We start from the raw sequence: 12,962 nt of genomic DNA, 5'->3' as shown, positions 1-12,962 counted from the left end.
AGCAACATTTAGTGCACATTTTTAAGATATATTTTTATTTATGCATACAAGAACTTGGGTGTGGGCCAGAATTGTGGGGATTCACCAGAAACAGAGTGAGGAGCAGAACAGGTGGATCTACTGAAATACATTGCTGAGGGGAGCAGCGGGCAGGACAGGAGAGGTCTGCTGTGCCATGTGGGTCAGCTCCCTGGCTGGCCTGGGATCAAAGTCATGCTGCAGTGGCTGGCAGGAGCTTGATAGTGCTGAGACTTTTTTTTTTTTAAAGATTTATTTATTTATCCATACATACAAGAACCGGGGTACAGGCCAGATTCCTGGGAGGGTGAGAGGATTCACCAGAGGCAGAGCAGGGAACAGAACAGGCAGACTGACGAAATGCACTGATGAGGGGAGCAGCGGGCGTGACAGGAGAGGTCTGCCATGCCCTCTGGGAGCCTCGCCGGCTGGCTGGGATCAAACCGGCGCTGCAGAGGCTGCGGACAGCTTCACAGCACTGTGCTCAACTGCCTGCGCCACCAGGGGAGGCCTAGTGCTGAGACTTTAACCCCTGTGCAAGCAGGGAGACCCTGTTCTGATATCTTCTTACGCCTTCTTTATTTTTTAGGAGTGTTAACCTGGAACAAGTCAACCTCTTTATGCCCTTGATCGGTGATTATAGTAAATCTCAGTATCCATCTTGGGTCAGGAAAGTATATGCTGATGATCTTGTAAAGATGGCATGTACATCTATTAGGACATAATATATTTCTGAATGATGAGAAATTAATTTTTTCTTTGGTCACTACATTGTAGGACAGTCATAAATGAAGTTAGCACAGGTTGAGCTTGGCACATTTAAAGAGACCTTGAAGTTGAAGAAGAACCTTTAAATCTACTGAGAATGGTTGTTGGAATAATTTAAGAGGCAGTGTGGGTGTTTTGTATCCTTGAAAACTCTTTGAGTGGCAACTTTATATACTAGATTGTATGGAATTTTCCCTTACTCAGCTGTTTGTCAAAGACCAAGAATTGTTTTATTCCTGAATTAAGAAGTCAAAAGCCCCATTGTGTTCTGGCTTTTCATCCCTTGCCTCTTTAAGACATTGGAGGAAAAGGTGTCACTTCAAAAATATTATTTCTTTAGGCACCTAAGTTTACTAGTGCCAACCAGCCGGCACCTTTGTGGCTTTATAAACCTGTTTCAGTGTTTCAGTGTTTTTCACTAGGTAAGGTGTCTATTGTAGAAGGCGCAAAGAACTTATAAATTCACTTCATTATGTCCAAAAGATAGTCCAAGAGATAAATTTATGTGGACATTATTCTCCATGCTGCTTCTTATGTGGGAAGGAAATGATGCTGTGAAGGGATTGTATAGCTAACTTGGTTTACTTAAAATGTATTTTTACCTCTAGTTCCATATTAATATTAGTTTTTCCATTCAAGTATGTACGAGTGCTAAGTTTTCCTACTTGAGGAAATCAAAGATTTTTTTAAGAAATAGTTCCATTTTTACCTCCAGGTAATTTCATTGTGCATGCATTTTATAAAACTTGTACTGAAGTCTTTATGCTAATCTTGAATATCATCATAGCTGTGATTTTTAAAGACCATTAATGCAGCATAATCTCTACTTTTCTTGGGTAAGATGATTGCCGTAATCGGATCATTACTGTGATATGCTAACATCATTCCTGAGATGTACTGTTGTGTAAAAAATAGGGGGATAAGGTCATGATTCCACTGATGGGGCATGCTACAAGCGCAACGGGATGCCTGTTGACATCCCTTTTACCTGCAGAGCTCCTGGTCATGGCAGAGGCTAACCTCATCGCTCTCTTTCCCTTTATCACACAGGGATGTGAGCTGATCGCAACCCCTGACCAGGACCATACTGACTTCACCAAGTGCCTTCAGGTGCTCCAACACAAGATGGAGGAGAAAGGCCTACAGGTAAGCGATGCACCTATGTGGTGGCTAAGAGTCTTACTACCAAAGATAAGAAAGATCCTATTTAAAGTTTTTGCTAATCTGAAATGGCCATTTCCTTCTCTGGCGGATTCTTGTCCAGTTTTTTCATTAGAACTAATAAACCTGTACTTACGTGCCAAACATTAATGTGTGTGTGCCAAGTAGGATGCCTCGCGTCGCGGATGGCAGCTCCTTGTGGCCTCAAGCCAGTAGCTGCTTCATCTCGCGCCGACCGTGGCCTTGGAGAGAGAGCTCTGTGCGTGTGTGCTTTGTCTGTGGGTTGGAGTATTGTGTGGACAAACCACATGTGGCCTAGATATGGATCATCGCTACACACTCTTCTATCAACAAAATTTTACAGATTATCAATTTTTAAAAATTTTGAATCAGGAGAGTCTGTTGCTGAGTCTGTGCATCTGTGGACTCTTCAAGGTGTTCAGTAATGGTTTTCACCTAGTCCCTAAGCATTTCATCACATTCATTAGCTAACATCCAACTTATGATTTATTATGCTTTACGGTATTTTCTTGATACCTGTAGAAGTGATTTGTAAAATTTTTTAAGTTTATGTTTCATGAAGATCAACAACACGAAAGCTGCAATACTGCCTGAGGAGGCCTCGCCTCGATTTCCCTGGCAGGGGCAGTGGGCCAGGCTGAGATGCATGCCCAAAGCGGCGGTTTTAGACGCCGTGTGCATCAGGGTGCCTTTGAGAGGGCCAGTGACCGAAAGGGCGTGTTATCCTGACCTCAGAAACCAAGGGAGATAGGACAGGCTTCCCACTGAGCTCACCCAGGCCTTGCACTGGCTTCTCTTCTGTCCTCAGTCTGCAGGGGGCTTGGGCTTCAGTCTGGTTTCCCTGGTTGTCCCCTGCTGCACTTTTACCCTTGCCGCCCAGGGGTGACTGAAGGAAACACTTCTTCCCCACCATCACCACCTGCATTCAGAGGAGCAGGCACGTCCTTGCTGCCTTGCCCTCCAGCAGCGAGTGGCATCAGCCCGAGTGGCTCCCGTGGACCACCCGCGAGGCCCATCTCCATGTGGTGGGACAGGCCCAGTGTTGGAGAGGACACCTGACAGACACGTCCTAGCAAGATTTTATCACCAATTCTTTCTAGTACATGTTTACCGATTCGTTCTAGAAGAAGAAAAGAGAAGTAGAAAAGCCCTGTTGACGATCATAATTGGCCAGTAATTCACTGTGCAAACTCAACAAAGTCATCGAGCGACTATCTCTCATCTCTGTTGTAGCTTGAACTGTTCCAAATGCATCGCGCTATTTCCAGCAACAAATTGCTATAATTAAATGTGTTTAATGAAAACAGAACGCAGCCCATTGGCAGTTATCTGCTTCGTCCAAGATAGCTGATTTCGAGTTTCTTAGGAAAAAAGATTGTAAATCTTTACAACTGTGCTTCAGTTTTCTCATCTCCTCTCTTGAAAGTATTGAAAGCTGGGAATGCAATTATGAGTCTCATGGATTGTCTCCAGTTGACAATGTCTGATGCAGCGTTTGGTCACTGAATCTCAGAACAGATAGTTGAGTCTCAGATTCTACCAGGCCAGACTCCAGAGGGAGCCTCACACCGGGGGCGGAGGGCAGTCGGGTGCCTGTGACCCGTTGGAGGCCAGTGGGTGGCCCGAGGCCCCAGGGCCTGGCCGGGGACTCCTGCCTGGGGAGAGGGCCAGGCCGCGCTTGCACTGTGCTTGTCATGGGCAGGCGGGGGCTGCCAGGAGCGAGGGCATCCTTGGGGGCCTGCCTTGCTGGATCCTGAAGGGGCTGCAGCTGGTTGTGCCAGCCAAATGCCTCCTCATGCCCAGTGGTGAATTCTTTCTGGGGAATGGAGTGGTGGGGGTGGGGGGGTCCCTGATAGCCCGACCCTGGTACACCAGGCTCAGCCCTTACCCAACCTCACTTAAACTCCTTTTCTTCAAATGCACCCCTGTCTCTCTTCTCTCACCTTCAAGTGGTTTTGCACCCCTTGTCCCTTCTGCCTAGAATTGTTTGAATACTTTTGACTATTTTTTCATGCTTTTCTTGCCATTGACTACCCCACATGTCAGGGCACTCCTGGTGTCCTGTGGGAGGGCTTTCCTGAACCTCCCCTCGCTCTGGGCTACTGAGGTTCCTAGACAATCCTTGTGGGATTCCATTAACTGTATGCAGGTCTTGACTTGAAGGCTCACGGTGTGACCCTCCAGCCCATGAAGGTGGGGTCGAGTCATGCCCACGATCTAACAGCAGCACTTTGCATCTTGGAGCTGCTCGGCAGCATTCTGTCCTCGCCGTGCTCCGTGGGGGTACACAGGAAAGCAGTTAGGGGCGGCGTTGTGGACAAGCCTAATAAGCAAACAGGAGGTGGATGGCAAAGGGGAGACTGTGTCCGAGAAGCGCTGGCATGCCCAGCGAGGATGGGCAGCACCCACAAACCCATGGAAAGAGAAGAGTTTTAAGATGGGGAATGATGTACTCGGCGTGGTGTTTAAAATGCGCAGGCAGATGGCAGGCCTGTGGCTCACCGTGAACACCCTCCCAGGCAGCTCTTATTCAGCCTGTCTCCCCGTTATTTCTTTATAAGTAAGTTCATTTCCAGTGATGTCGACGCTGATTCCAGGGATCATCCTGGAGCGCCTCACTTGTCATGTAGACACTCTGAGCCTTTGCATGTGCCCCTGCTCTGGCGTCTTGTTGGGACCAGTGGCGAAAAGGCCTCTGCTTGGACTCCAATGCGTGGTGGTGGGGGCAGGCGTGTCCAGTGCAGGACGGGCCAACACTGCCATCTGCACAGCCGTGGAAAGTGAGTCAAGTTCTTTGAGCCTGCTTCCTCATTAAAAGTCAAAATAATTATCCACCTAGAACAACAGGTTGCAAGGCAAAGCACCAGGGAGTGCCTGGCACGCAGGAAGTCCTCAGTAATAACATGGCAGGAAAGGCAGTGTTAGCTGGCATGTACCATGACACGTCTTAGCTCTCATGATCTGTGACATTTTATGTCGTGTTCATGTAACTTACAAAATACATAAAATTTTTTACTTACCTTTATAAAACATGACTTATATTTTATAAAAATATTTTGATTAATTTATATGGCCTGTAATAATACATTGTGATCTTTTGCTCTTGTGATCAGTTTTAGAGAGTAATGTGATTTTGGAATTAGCCAGCATTGAGGCAAACTCTTAAACTGGTCACAGTTCACAGCCCAGCCTATGGGCTCACTATGGTGTTGTCTCTTTTGGACGTGTTCTCCTCTCGTCTTTCGGGAATCCTCGTGACAGAAACTGAAATTGGTTGGTGCAGCCTTTACATGTTGCACTTTCCCAGGGGCAGCCTCCACATGCCCTGTTCCCAGGGAGCCAGCATGTCTAGTGATGGCATCCGGCCAGGTGCTGAGCTGCCCTGTCTGGCCATGGTGGCACCTCACCCAGGTGGAGAGATGCAGGGAGGTGCGCCCCGCTTCTGAGATCTGCCCCAGGTGCCCTGTGCCTTCTGCCCACTGAGGCGTGGAGTACGAGATCCGCTTCAGTGCTCCAGAGTCAGACTTTCTTCCTGTGGGTAGACGGTGGAAGCTCCAGCTTGCTCGCAGTCAGGGTACCCAGCATCTATATGGCCCCCCTTCCAGGTCCGTTAGTCCATGGCCACAGTCACTCCCACCTAACGGAGACTGACGTGCAGGTCACCACAGCCTAATTCAGACCGTAGTCAGCGCCCTCACTGGCCTCTTCAGAAGAGATTTCACTTTTAATAGATTGCTCTTGGAACTCTCCTCTTCCTCACACTTGAACTTTTCAGTTGAGAAAATGAAATAAAGGGATTTTGTTTCCCATTTGCAATAGCAGCTCATTGACAGGGCTCCCATGAGCACCCTATATGAAATGACCCCCGTCCCCTTGCCTCCTGCGCCCTGATGCAGCAGTCCGCATGCCTGCCCTGCTCTGTCTGTTCCATGTACCGGTCACCCCCGCCTCCCCTGTACCCAGACACCTGTTCCTATGGCAGCTTCCTTCACTGGGCCCCGGTGTGCAGGAAAGTGTACGTGGTTGTTCCCTGCCGTGTCCCCACATCCTGCAAAGTCCAGGCACACAGCGGGCTGGCCGTAAAATGCATCTAATGAATGTGCGTGCACTTGCACGGTGCCTTGGTAGCTGGCTCGCCAAAGGTTGGTAAACCTTACCAAGTTGTCTGCCGTAACTCTAACAAGGCTTACCCTACCGTGCCAGTGTTTGTGTCGTCATACTTGGAATTGTTTTGGTTTTGACAGTACCTGGAGATGGCCACTCTTACTTGACCACGTGGATCACTTTTGGCTTTTCCCTTTATTTTATGTGGCACAGGTGGGGGTGCATATTTCATGTAATTAAACATGGTTTCATGATTCATATAACACTTTTTTCCATTTCATTGATTGGTGTTTTATAACTTCTGGACCCTGTTTCCAATTTCTAACTTACTTGCAGAAGTTGAGACCAAAAAAGGAGGCTATGTAGAAATTGTCTCAGCGACCATTACCAGGGTGAACTTGACAAGAATAAATCTTGGCAACCTCTTTGAAGCGATCCTGAAAGCAGTGCCAGCCGACTCCCGCGTCAGCGCGGTCGTTGAGGTGCTGTGAGGCTTTCATGACAGTTCTCTTGCCTGAGCTTAACTACCTCAAAGGAATATTTTAGGTTTAAATTGGTAATTTTTCGGAAATTCTGGAGAGTAGCATGATACACACATACACAATCAGCTACGCGTAAGTCTGTTTGCACCAACCACCTCTTGCTATTTTAGTTATAACCAGCATCGTTCTTCTTGCTGAGTGCACAGTAGCTACTTAAATGTTCAGGTTCTGGAACAGATGCTGTGCCAGATACTATCAGACAAGGACGCAAGGAGAAGAAAAAGATTTCCAGGCATCATATGAAGTAGGCAGGCTGTTTCCTAGATCACTTTGGAGAAGCTTTCACCAGAGAAATTCACATCTCTGTTTTTCTTTCTTCTTAGAGACCAGCAATCTTCTTTATAGTGTTGTGCAACAAGAGGAAATAGATGCACCCAGTGCTCTGAAGTGACTCCGGAGACGTCGCTATAGATATAAAAAGCTTACTGCCTTAGAGGCTGTGGCAGCCTAATCCATCCCCGCCAGAAGAGGAGCAGGCTTTTATGGGCGCGGGGACAAGGGCTAAGTTTATCTGCTTACTGGGAATCTCAGTTGGATGACTCACTTGCCAGATAAAATTTCTTATTAATACTGAGAATTATAGATATGGCTGGTCTGGTGTCCCTCTGTAGGAGGCACGCTGACCTTCTGAGGAAAAGGCTATTTTATTTTGAGTTGGTGCAGTGTGAAGATGCAGAAACTGCAGGTGGAGGAGGAAACAGCATCTGAAGGACTTGCCTAAGAGCAATGGATGTAGAGCAGAGCATCTAGAAACTGCCTAGCAGGTTGTAAGACTTTCCCTTCTCCTTCTGTGTGTCTGAGCAGGACATGACATGGGACATGTGGGGCTGCCCATGATTGTCTGTGATGACATGGTTTTCCGTAGTTTTTTTTTTTTTTTTAAAGATTTATTTATTTATTTATGCAAGCACTGGGTACAGTCAGAAGCACGGGAGGGTGAGAGAATTCACCAGAGCCAGAGCAGGGAGCAGAACAGGCAGAAGGACCGAAGTACACTGCTGAGGGGAGCAGCAGGCAGCAGGAGAGTTCTGCGGCCATGTGGGACCCTCCTCCGGTGGCCGGGGAGCAGCCGGGGATGGAACCGGTGCCGCGGAGGCTTTAGGCAGCTTCACAACCCAGCGCTCAACTGCTGTGGAATGACTTGCTTATAGTGTTAACTCATGACTGAGGAATTGAAATGATGTTGCAACTTACAGGGACTTATCACATCATTGGTGGTTAGCTAATTTTCATTGCTAGTTAAGTAATCAGGAAAAGAGAAATACATACATAGAGATACATTCTGTGTGTGTGTGTGTGTGTGTGTGTGTGCGCGCGCGCGTGCTAGATATCAGAAAATTGCATTGCATATAGGGGAAGATGGACCCCCCCCCCCCAGCATTCACCGCTCCTCTCAGCAGAGTCTCCCAGCTTCCACCATCACCTGCTGCCCCAGCAGCAGTTCCATGGTCAACATGCTGGCCCATAACAGCAGGTAGCAAACTAATATCCAGATGCATGGAGGATAAATAGGAAGGCACAGCTTCCTGCAGCTGCCATCAGCCTTCTCTCAATGTAGATGTGAATGTGTATTTTTCCATTATGAACAGCTGGATCAAGATATTTTAGAACACATTTGGAAACAGGAATATCTAAATTCAAATTATGCTGACTTGATACTCATTCTCTTTCCTTATCCATTTCCACTAGAGGTTTTCAATACCTATAAAATTGACCTCAAGTATTGTGATGTTTTGAAAGCATCCATCTAAAGGAAGGAAATTATTCCAGTTTGGACTCAGATCCTAAGCTGCTCATGGCTACGGAATACATTTAGCAAATAGCATCTTACAACTTCAGTATGAACCTGGGAAGAAAGGGTGATCAGCTACATTGTATACATGTGTTAGCTGAAGCAGGCTTACTACATGGCAAGAAATCGGCTTTAGGTAATTAATGTCACTCTAGGAACAGTTTTAACATTCTCAGTTAGCATTATAAAATGGTCCAGTGCTTATCCAGAAACCAGAGTGTTAATGACCAAGTGCAAAATTTGTAATCAAAATGATCTTTATTCTCCCAGAAGGTAGAAAGGGGATAATTAACTTAAACTAGTCTTACTGCAGCAGGTTGCAAAACCTGAACATGTCACTAGAACAACCACCAATATAAACCAGTCAGTGAAAAGCAAAGAGAGTTTTTTACCAGTAAACACTGGGAAAATAATGCACCCAAAGTATTACAAGTAGCTGCATCTAATCCATTCAGACGTGGAGAGGAAGACTTTCATTTATCACTTGGGGCAAGCGGATGCAGCGAAGACTTATTTTAAGACGGAAGTCAAGCAAGAAATATTGGAGCGTAAAAAAGAATCATGATGATGTAAAATAGGATAATTGCTACTAAAAATGATCACAAGTGCAGAAATATTAATCTTCTGGGAGCACAGCATCCCTTACCAATGTCTGTTGCAAGTGGGTCTGGAAACTGTTTCTTTTTGACTTGCTTTGTGAAAAGTTAAGAATGAGAAAGAGAGGTTCCATCTTTGGGTTTGTCAGCACCCAGCTCCACAGAAAAGGGAAAATGATGGGTCAGTACTTTTTCAAATATTCAACTCTAGGTGACATCATTTGCGATAGGGGATATTTAGCCAGAAAGAAAAATATCGAGTGCTTCTTGATCGAGAATGCAAGTTTGAAGTTTTTCACTCATCTGCAAGCCATCATTGAGTTTCTGTGAGGAAACATTTATGTAACATAAATTGTAATATCCTTTCAAACTATTTTTCCAAGTAACTAATTGATACTCAACCTGATACCAATGATTCTTTGAGTTTTCATTTTACACTAAAAATCCTGTGTGCTGGAGACGCATGCTAGGTATCAGGGCACTCTGAGCCATGGATGGCCAGCTTTCCATTTCCCACACCCCTGTGATTTAGAAAGAATGAATACATTTGAACACCCTTTTCCCAGAACTGGCTTCATATCCTGACAGCACGAGAAGTTTGGAGACCTTTTCCGTATATTTGATAATATCCATGCTATTTATTTATACAGGCCATGATTTTGTGTCATTTCACATAAAAAATGTATTCCCAACTTCACAGAATTTTTTTTTTTTAAAGAGGCATGTATTTTCTATTTATTTGTTTGTTTTTATTTATATAAGCACTGGGTACAGTCAGAAGCACAGGAGGGTGAGAGAATTCACCAGAGCCAGATCAGGGAGCAGAGCAGGCAGAAGGACCAAAGTACACTGCTGAGGGGAGCAGCGGGCGGCAGGAGAGGTCTGCGCGCCATGCGGGACCCTCCTACGGTGGCCGGGGAGCAGCCAGGGATCGAACCGGCACCACAGAGGCCGCGGGCAGCTTCGCAACCCAGCGCTCAACTGCTGAGCCACCAGGGAGGCCCTCTTCACAGAATTTCATTTGCAGCAGGGATGATAGAATGAGATCATGTGATGACGGCCACCACCCAGGCCTGTGTGCTTCCTTATTCCTTCACTTCCATCAAAATGTAAATATAGGCAAATTTGTTCTTGGCCACTGCTTGGTTTAGTTACATGGGAAGGAAAAATAACATTTCTCCATCTTTATATATGTCATATGACTGTTTTGTTTATATGGGGAAAATGTCCCATCTTTGGGTGTCTCATTGTGATGACTTGAGAATCTATGGGCCAGTTAATTTAGGAGCTATTAGTACTCAGGACAGCAGAAAGTCAGCATTGTAATTATAACCACAGTTTTGGAATGTTTAAATAAAAAATTCCAAACCTTGCTCTTGAGTAAATAGGAAAAAGCATTTCAGTCACTGTCCTCTACTGTCCTCACCAGGATGCTGGAAATAGAAGTGTTTTTCAGAAATTCCTGCAGGAAGTCTGAGTGTGAAGGAAGAAACACTTAAGAGACAGTGCACATGGGTGGGTCCGAGGAGGAGACATCACACAGTCATCAGGGCGAGGTTGTTTGGGCCAGCACAGGGAGGGATCTCTAGGTCAAGAATTAATCTAGATAAAGAATTCAGTTTTGATCTATGATAATGGTAAGTCATTGAAGAATTTTGAATGCAAAGTCCTAAGATAATTTAGAAAAATAGTCCAATGGTTGGGTGCAGCTGCAATGAAGGATAAAAGAACAAATTACAAGATTCTTCAAAGGACAATTTTTTAGTTATTTTCTCCATCAAGAATTTGAGGAGAAAAATAGGGACCTTAGGAAACAAACTTGAAATGTGTACAGGGTGGCATTTGGTCTTTTTTTTTTTTTTTTTTTTTGCCAGTTAAACTTGAAATCTGAACAGTGCAGGTAGCACAGTTGGGGAGTTAAGAGTTTGTGGCCTTTGGAGTGGGTGCCCGGATGGGTCAGCAGTGTCGAGGCCTTGTCGACACTGCTGCAGTTGAAATTGGCTCTGATGGACAAAAGCCCCATGGGAATGAACCTTCTCCAGTGCCCTCTCCTGGTGGGGGAAGTGAGGCAGCTGGGTCTGGAGACAGGATAGTTTGTGAAGAACAGTGTCTGAAATTTGGGGACTCCATGGCTAACTTGGCTGTGTCAACATTAGCTGTCATTCTCCACCAGGTAAATGTGTCTTAATTGATGTGTGCCAGTTCTGTTTGTGCCTGTATCCTTGGTGTAATTATTGATAACATTTCTTTTTACTTTCAAAAGTGTCTCCATTTGTATGTTAAATTGTGTGGTCGCCCAGCTATCGGAGAGCACCACTACAGAATTGTGCACTTGTGCATCTCCAGAATTCAGTTTATGAAAAGTAAATGTAATTAAAATGTGTTGGCAGTCACAGCTCCAGCTGTAGACTTCATGCGGGCTAAGATATTTTGAGGCCAAATGGAGAAAATATGTCATTTGTTTACTGGAAGGTTTTTACTGTTATAATAGAAAACTGAGATTGCTTCACCTTTGGTGCTTCTATATCCTTCAGCCGTGCTTGTCAGGATTCTGTTAGGGCAGATCTCACAGAGGCAAGTTTTCTAGTGATTGTCTAAAGAACTAGACACAATTATTACTTAAACTGTTCCAGTGGAAGCCCAAGAACCTTACATGGACCGACAGAAGTGAAAGCAGTCTTGAGAACTGTGCCAGTGGATTTAGGCGAAGCCCTAACTCTCGAGGGGTCATCTAGCTCACAGGAGGGCAGAAAACTTGTGGGCGCACACATGGCTGACAGACTGTGCTTCCCACCAACCGCATCAGGGTTCTGTGCTAGACATGGTCACACAGACAACCCTTGCTTCTGTCTGTTCCTCCTTGCTGACGACCCTCCATAAGTGTAGAAAATGTACAGAAATCATCTCTTTATATCATGAAATATGGCGAAATAGGTCTGTGCATGCTATTTATATGTGTACAAATACGTTGTTTAAATTGTTTAATCCTCAGGGCTAACAAGGGCCTAAAAGTACTTTTTAGAATTAAATATTGAATTCTTGATGCATTATCACTAGTAGAAAACATGTGAGCCCCTGAGGCTGGCTTCCATTCTTTAAAGAATGGTGGGCACATGCTAGAGACTGTCCCTGGACCATGTGCCCCCGCCCTCTGTCCTCACTGGGATTCTTTTTAAAGATATATTTATTTATTTATACAAGCACTGGGTATAGTCAGAAGTGCAGGAGGGTGAGAGAATTCACCAGAGTGGGGAGCAGAGCAGGCAGAAGGACCAAAGTACACTGCTGAGGGGAGCAGCGGGCAGCAGGCGAGGTCTGCCATGTGGGACTCTCCTCCGGTGGTTGGGGAGCAGCGGGGATCGAACTGGCACTGCAGAGGCTGCAGGCAGCTTCGCGTTCAACCATTGCGCCACCAGGGAGGCCTGTCCTCACTGGGATTCTGTCCTTGCATCCTAACTCCCGCCAGCTTCCCCCCCTCACCAGGTAGTTCTCTGCAGCCACACTAGCAGAGTTTTGTTTTGCCCCCCACTACCCTTTTTAGCATGACTTTGGAGGGAAGGTGGGTGTGTCACTGCTTATGGCTGTTTTCAGACCCGTGCTGTTTAGTGCTCCAGCCATTAGCCACCTGAGCTCTTATCATGCAGCTCATCCAAATGAGCCGTGCATTAGTATAAATCCTATTGAGGATTTTGGAGACCAAATGTGAAATGTAAAATATCTCAGTATCTTCTCCAGCTTTACTGAGATTAAAGTTGACATTAATATTGTGTAAAGTTAAGGCATACAATGTGGTGATTTTATACCTGCCTGTATTGCAAATGATCACCTGATTTTAGTGAGCACATTTAAGATCCAGTCTCAGCAACTGTCATAATGCACAGTGTTTTAACAGTGGTCACTTCACTGTACAACATGTTACATCTGGAAGATTCTGCACTTTGGCATCCCACCATGTAGCCC

The 12,962-nt window shown here is 45.6% G+C and overlaps 1 protein-coding gene across 1 annotated transcript in view; it reads left to right on the top strand.

The window, feature by feature from the left end:
• Window positions 1-12,962, top strand: part of TPK1 (thiamin pyrophosphokinase 1) — a gene marked incomplete at both ends in the record, with an annotated part of 238,293 nt that overhangs the window by 115,898 nt on the left and 109,433 nt on the right. The window contains one exon of the mRNA XM_084230699.1: window positions 1,837-1,932. Within this exon, the coding sequence (XP_084086825.1) occupies window positions 1,837-1,932 (96 nt within the window). The remainder of the gene's footprint in view (window positions 1-1,836; window positions 1,933-12,962) is intronic.

This window comes from Talpa europaea (assembly GCF_964194135.1).
Source record: "Talpa europaea genome assembly, chromosome: 3".
Lineage (NCBI taxonomy): Eukaryota > Metazoa > Chordata > Mammalia > Eulipotyphla > Talpidae > Talpa > Talpa europaea.
This window is presented reverse-complemented; position numbering and strand designations above follow the sequence as displayed.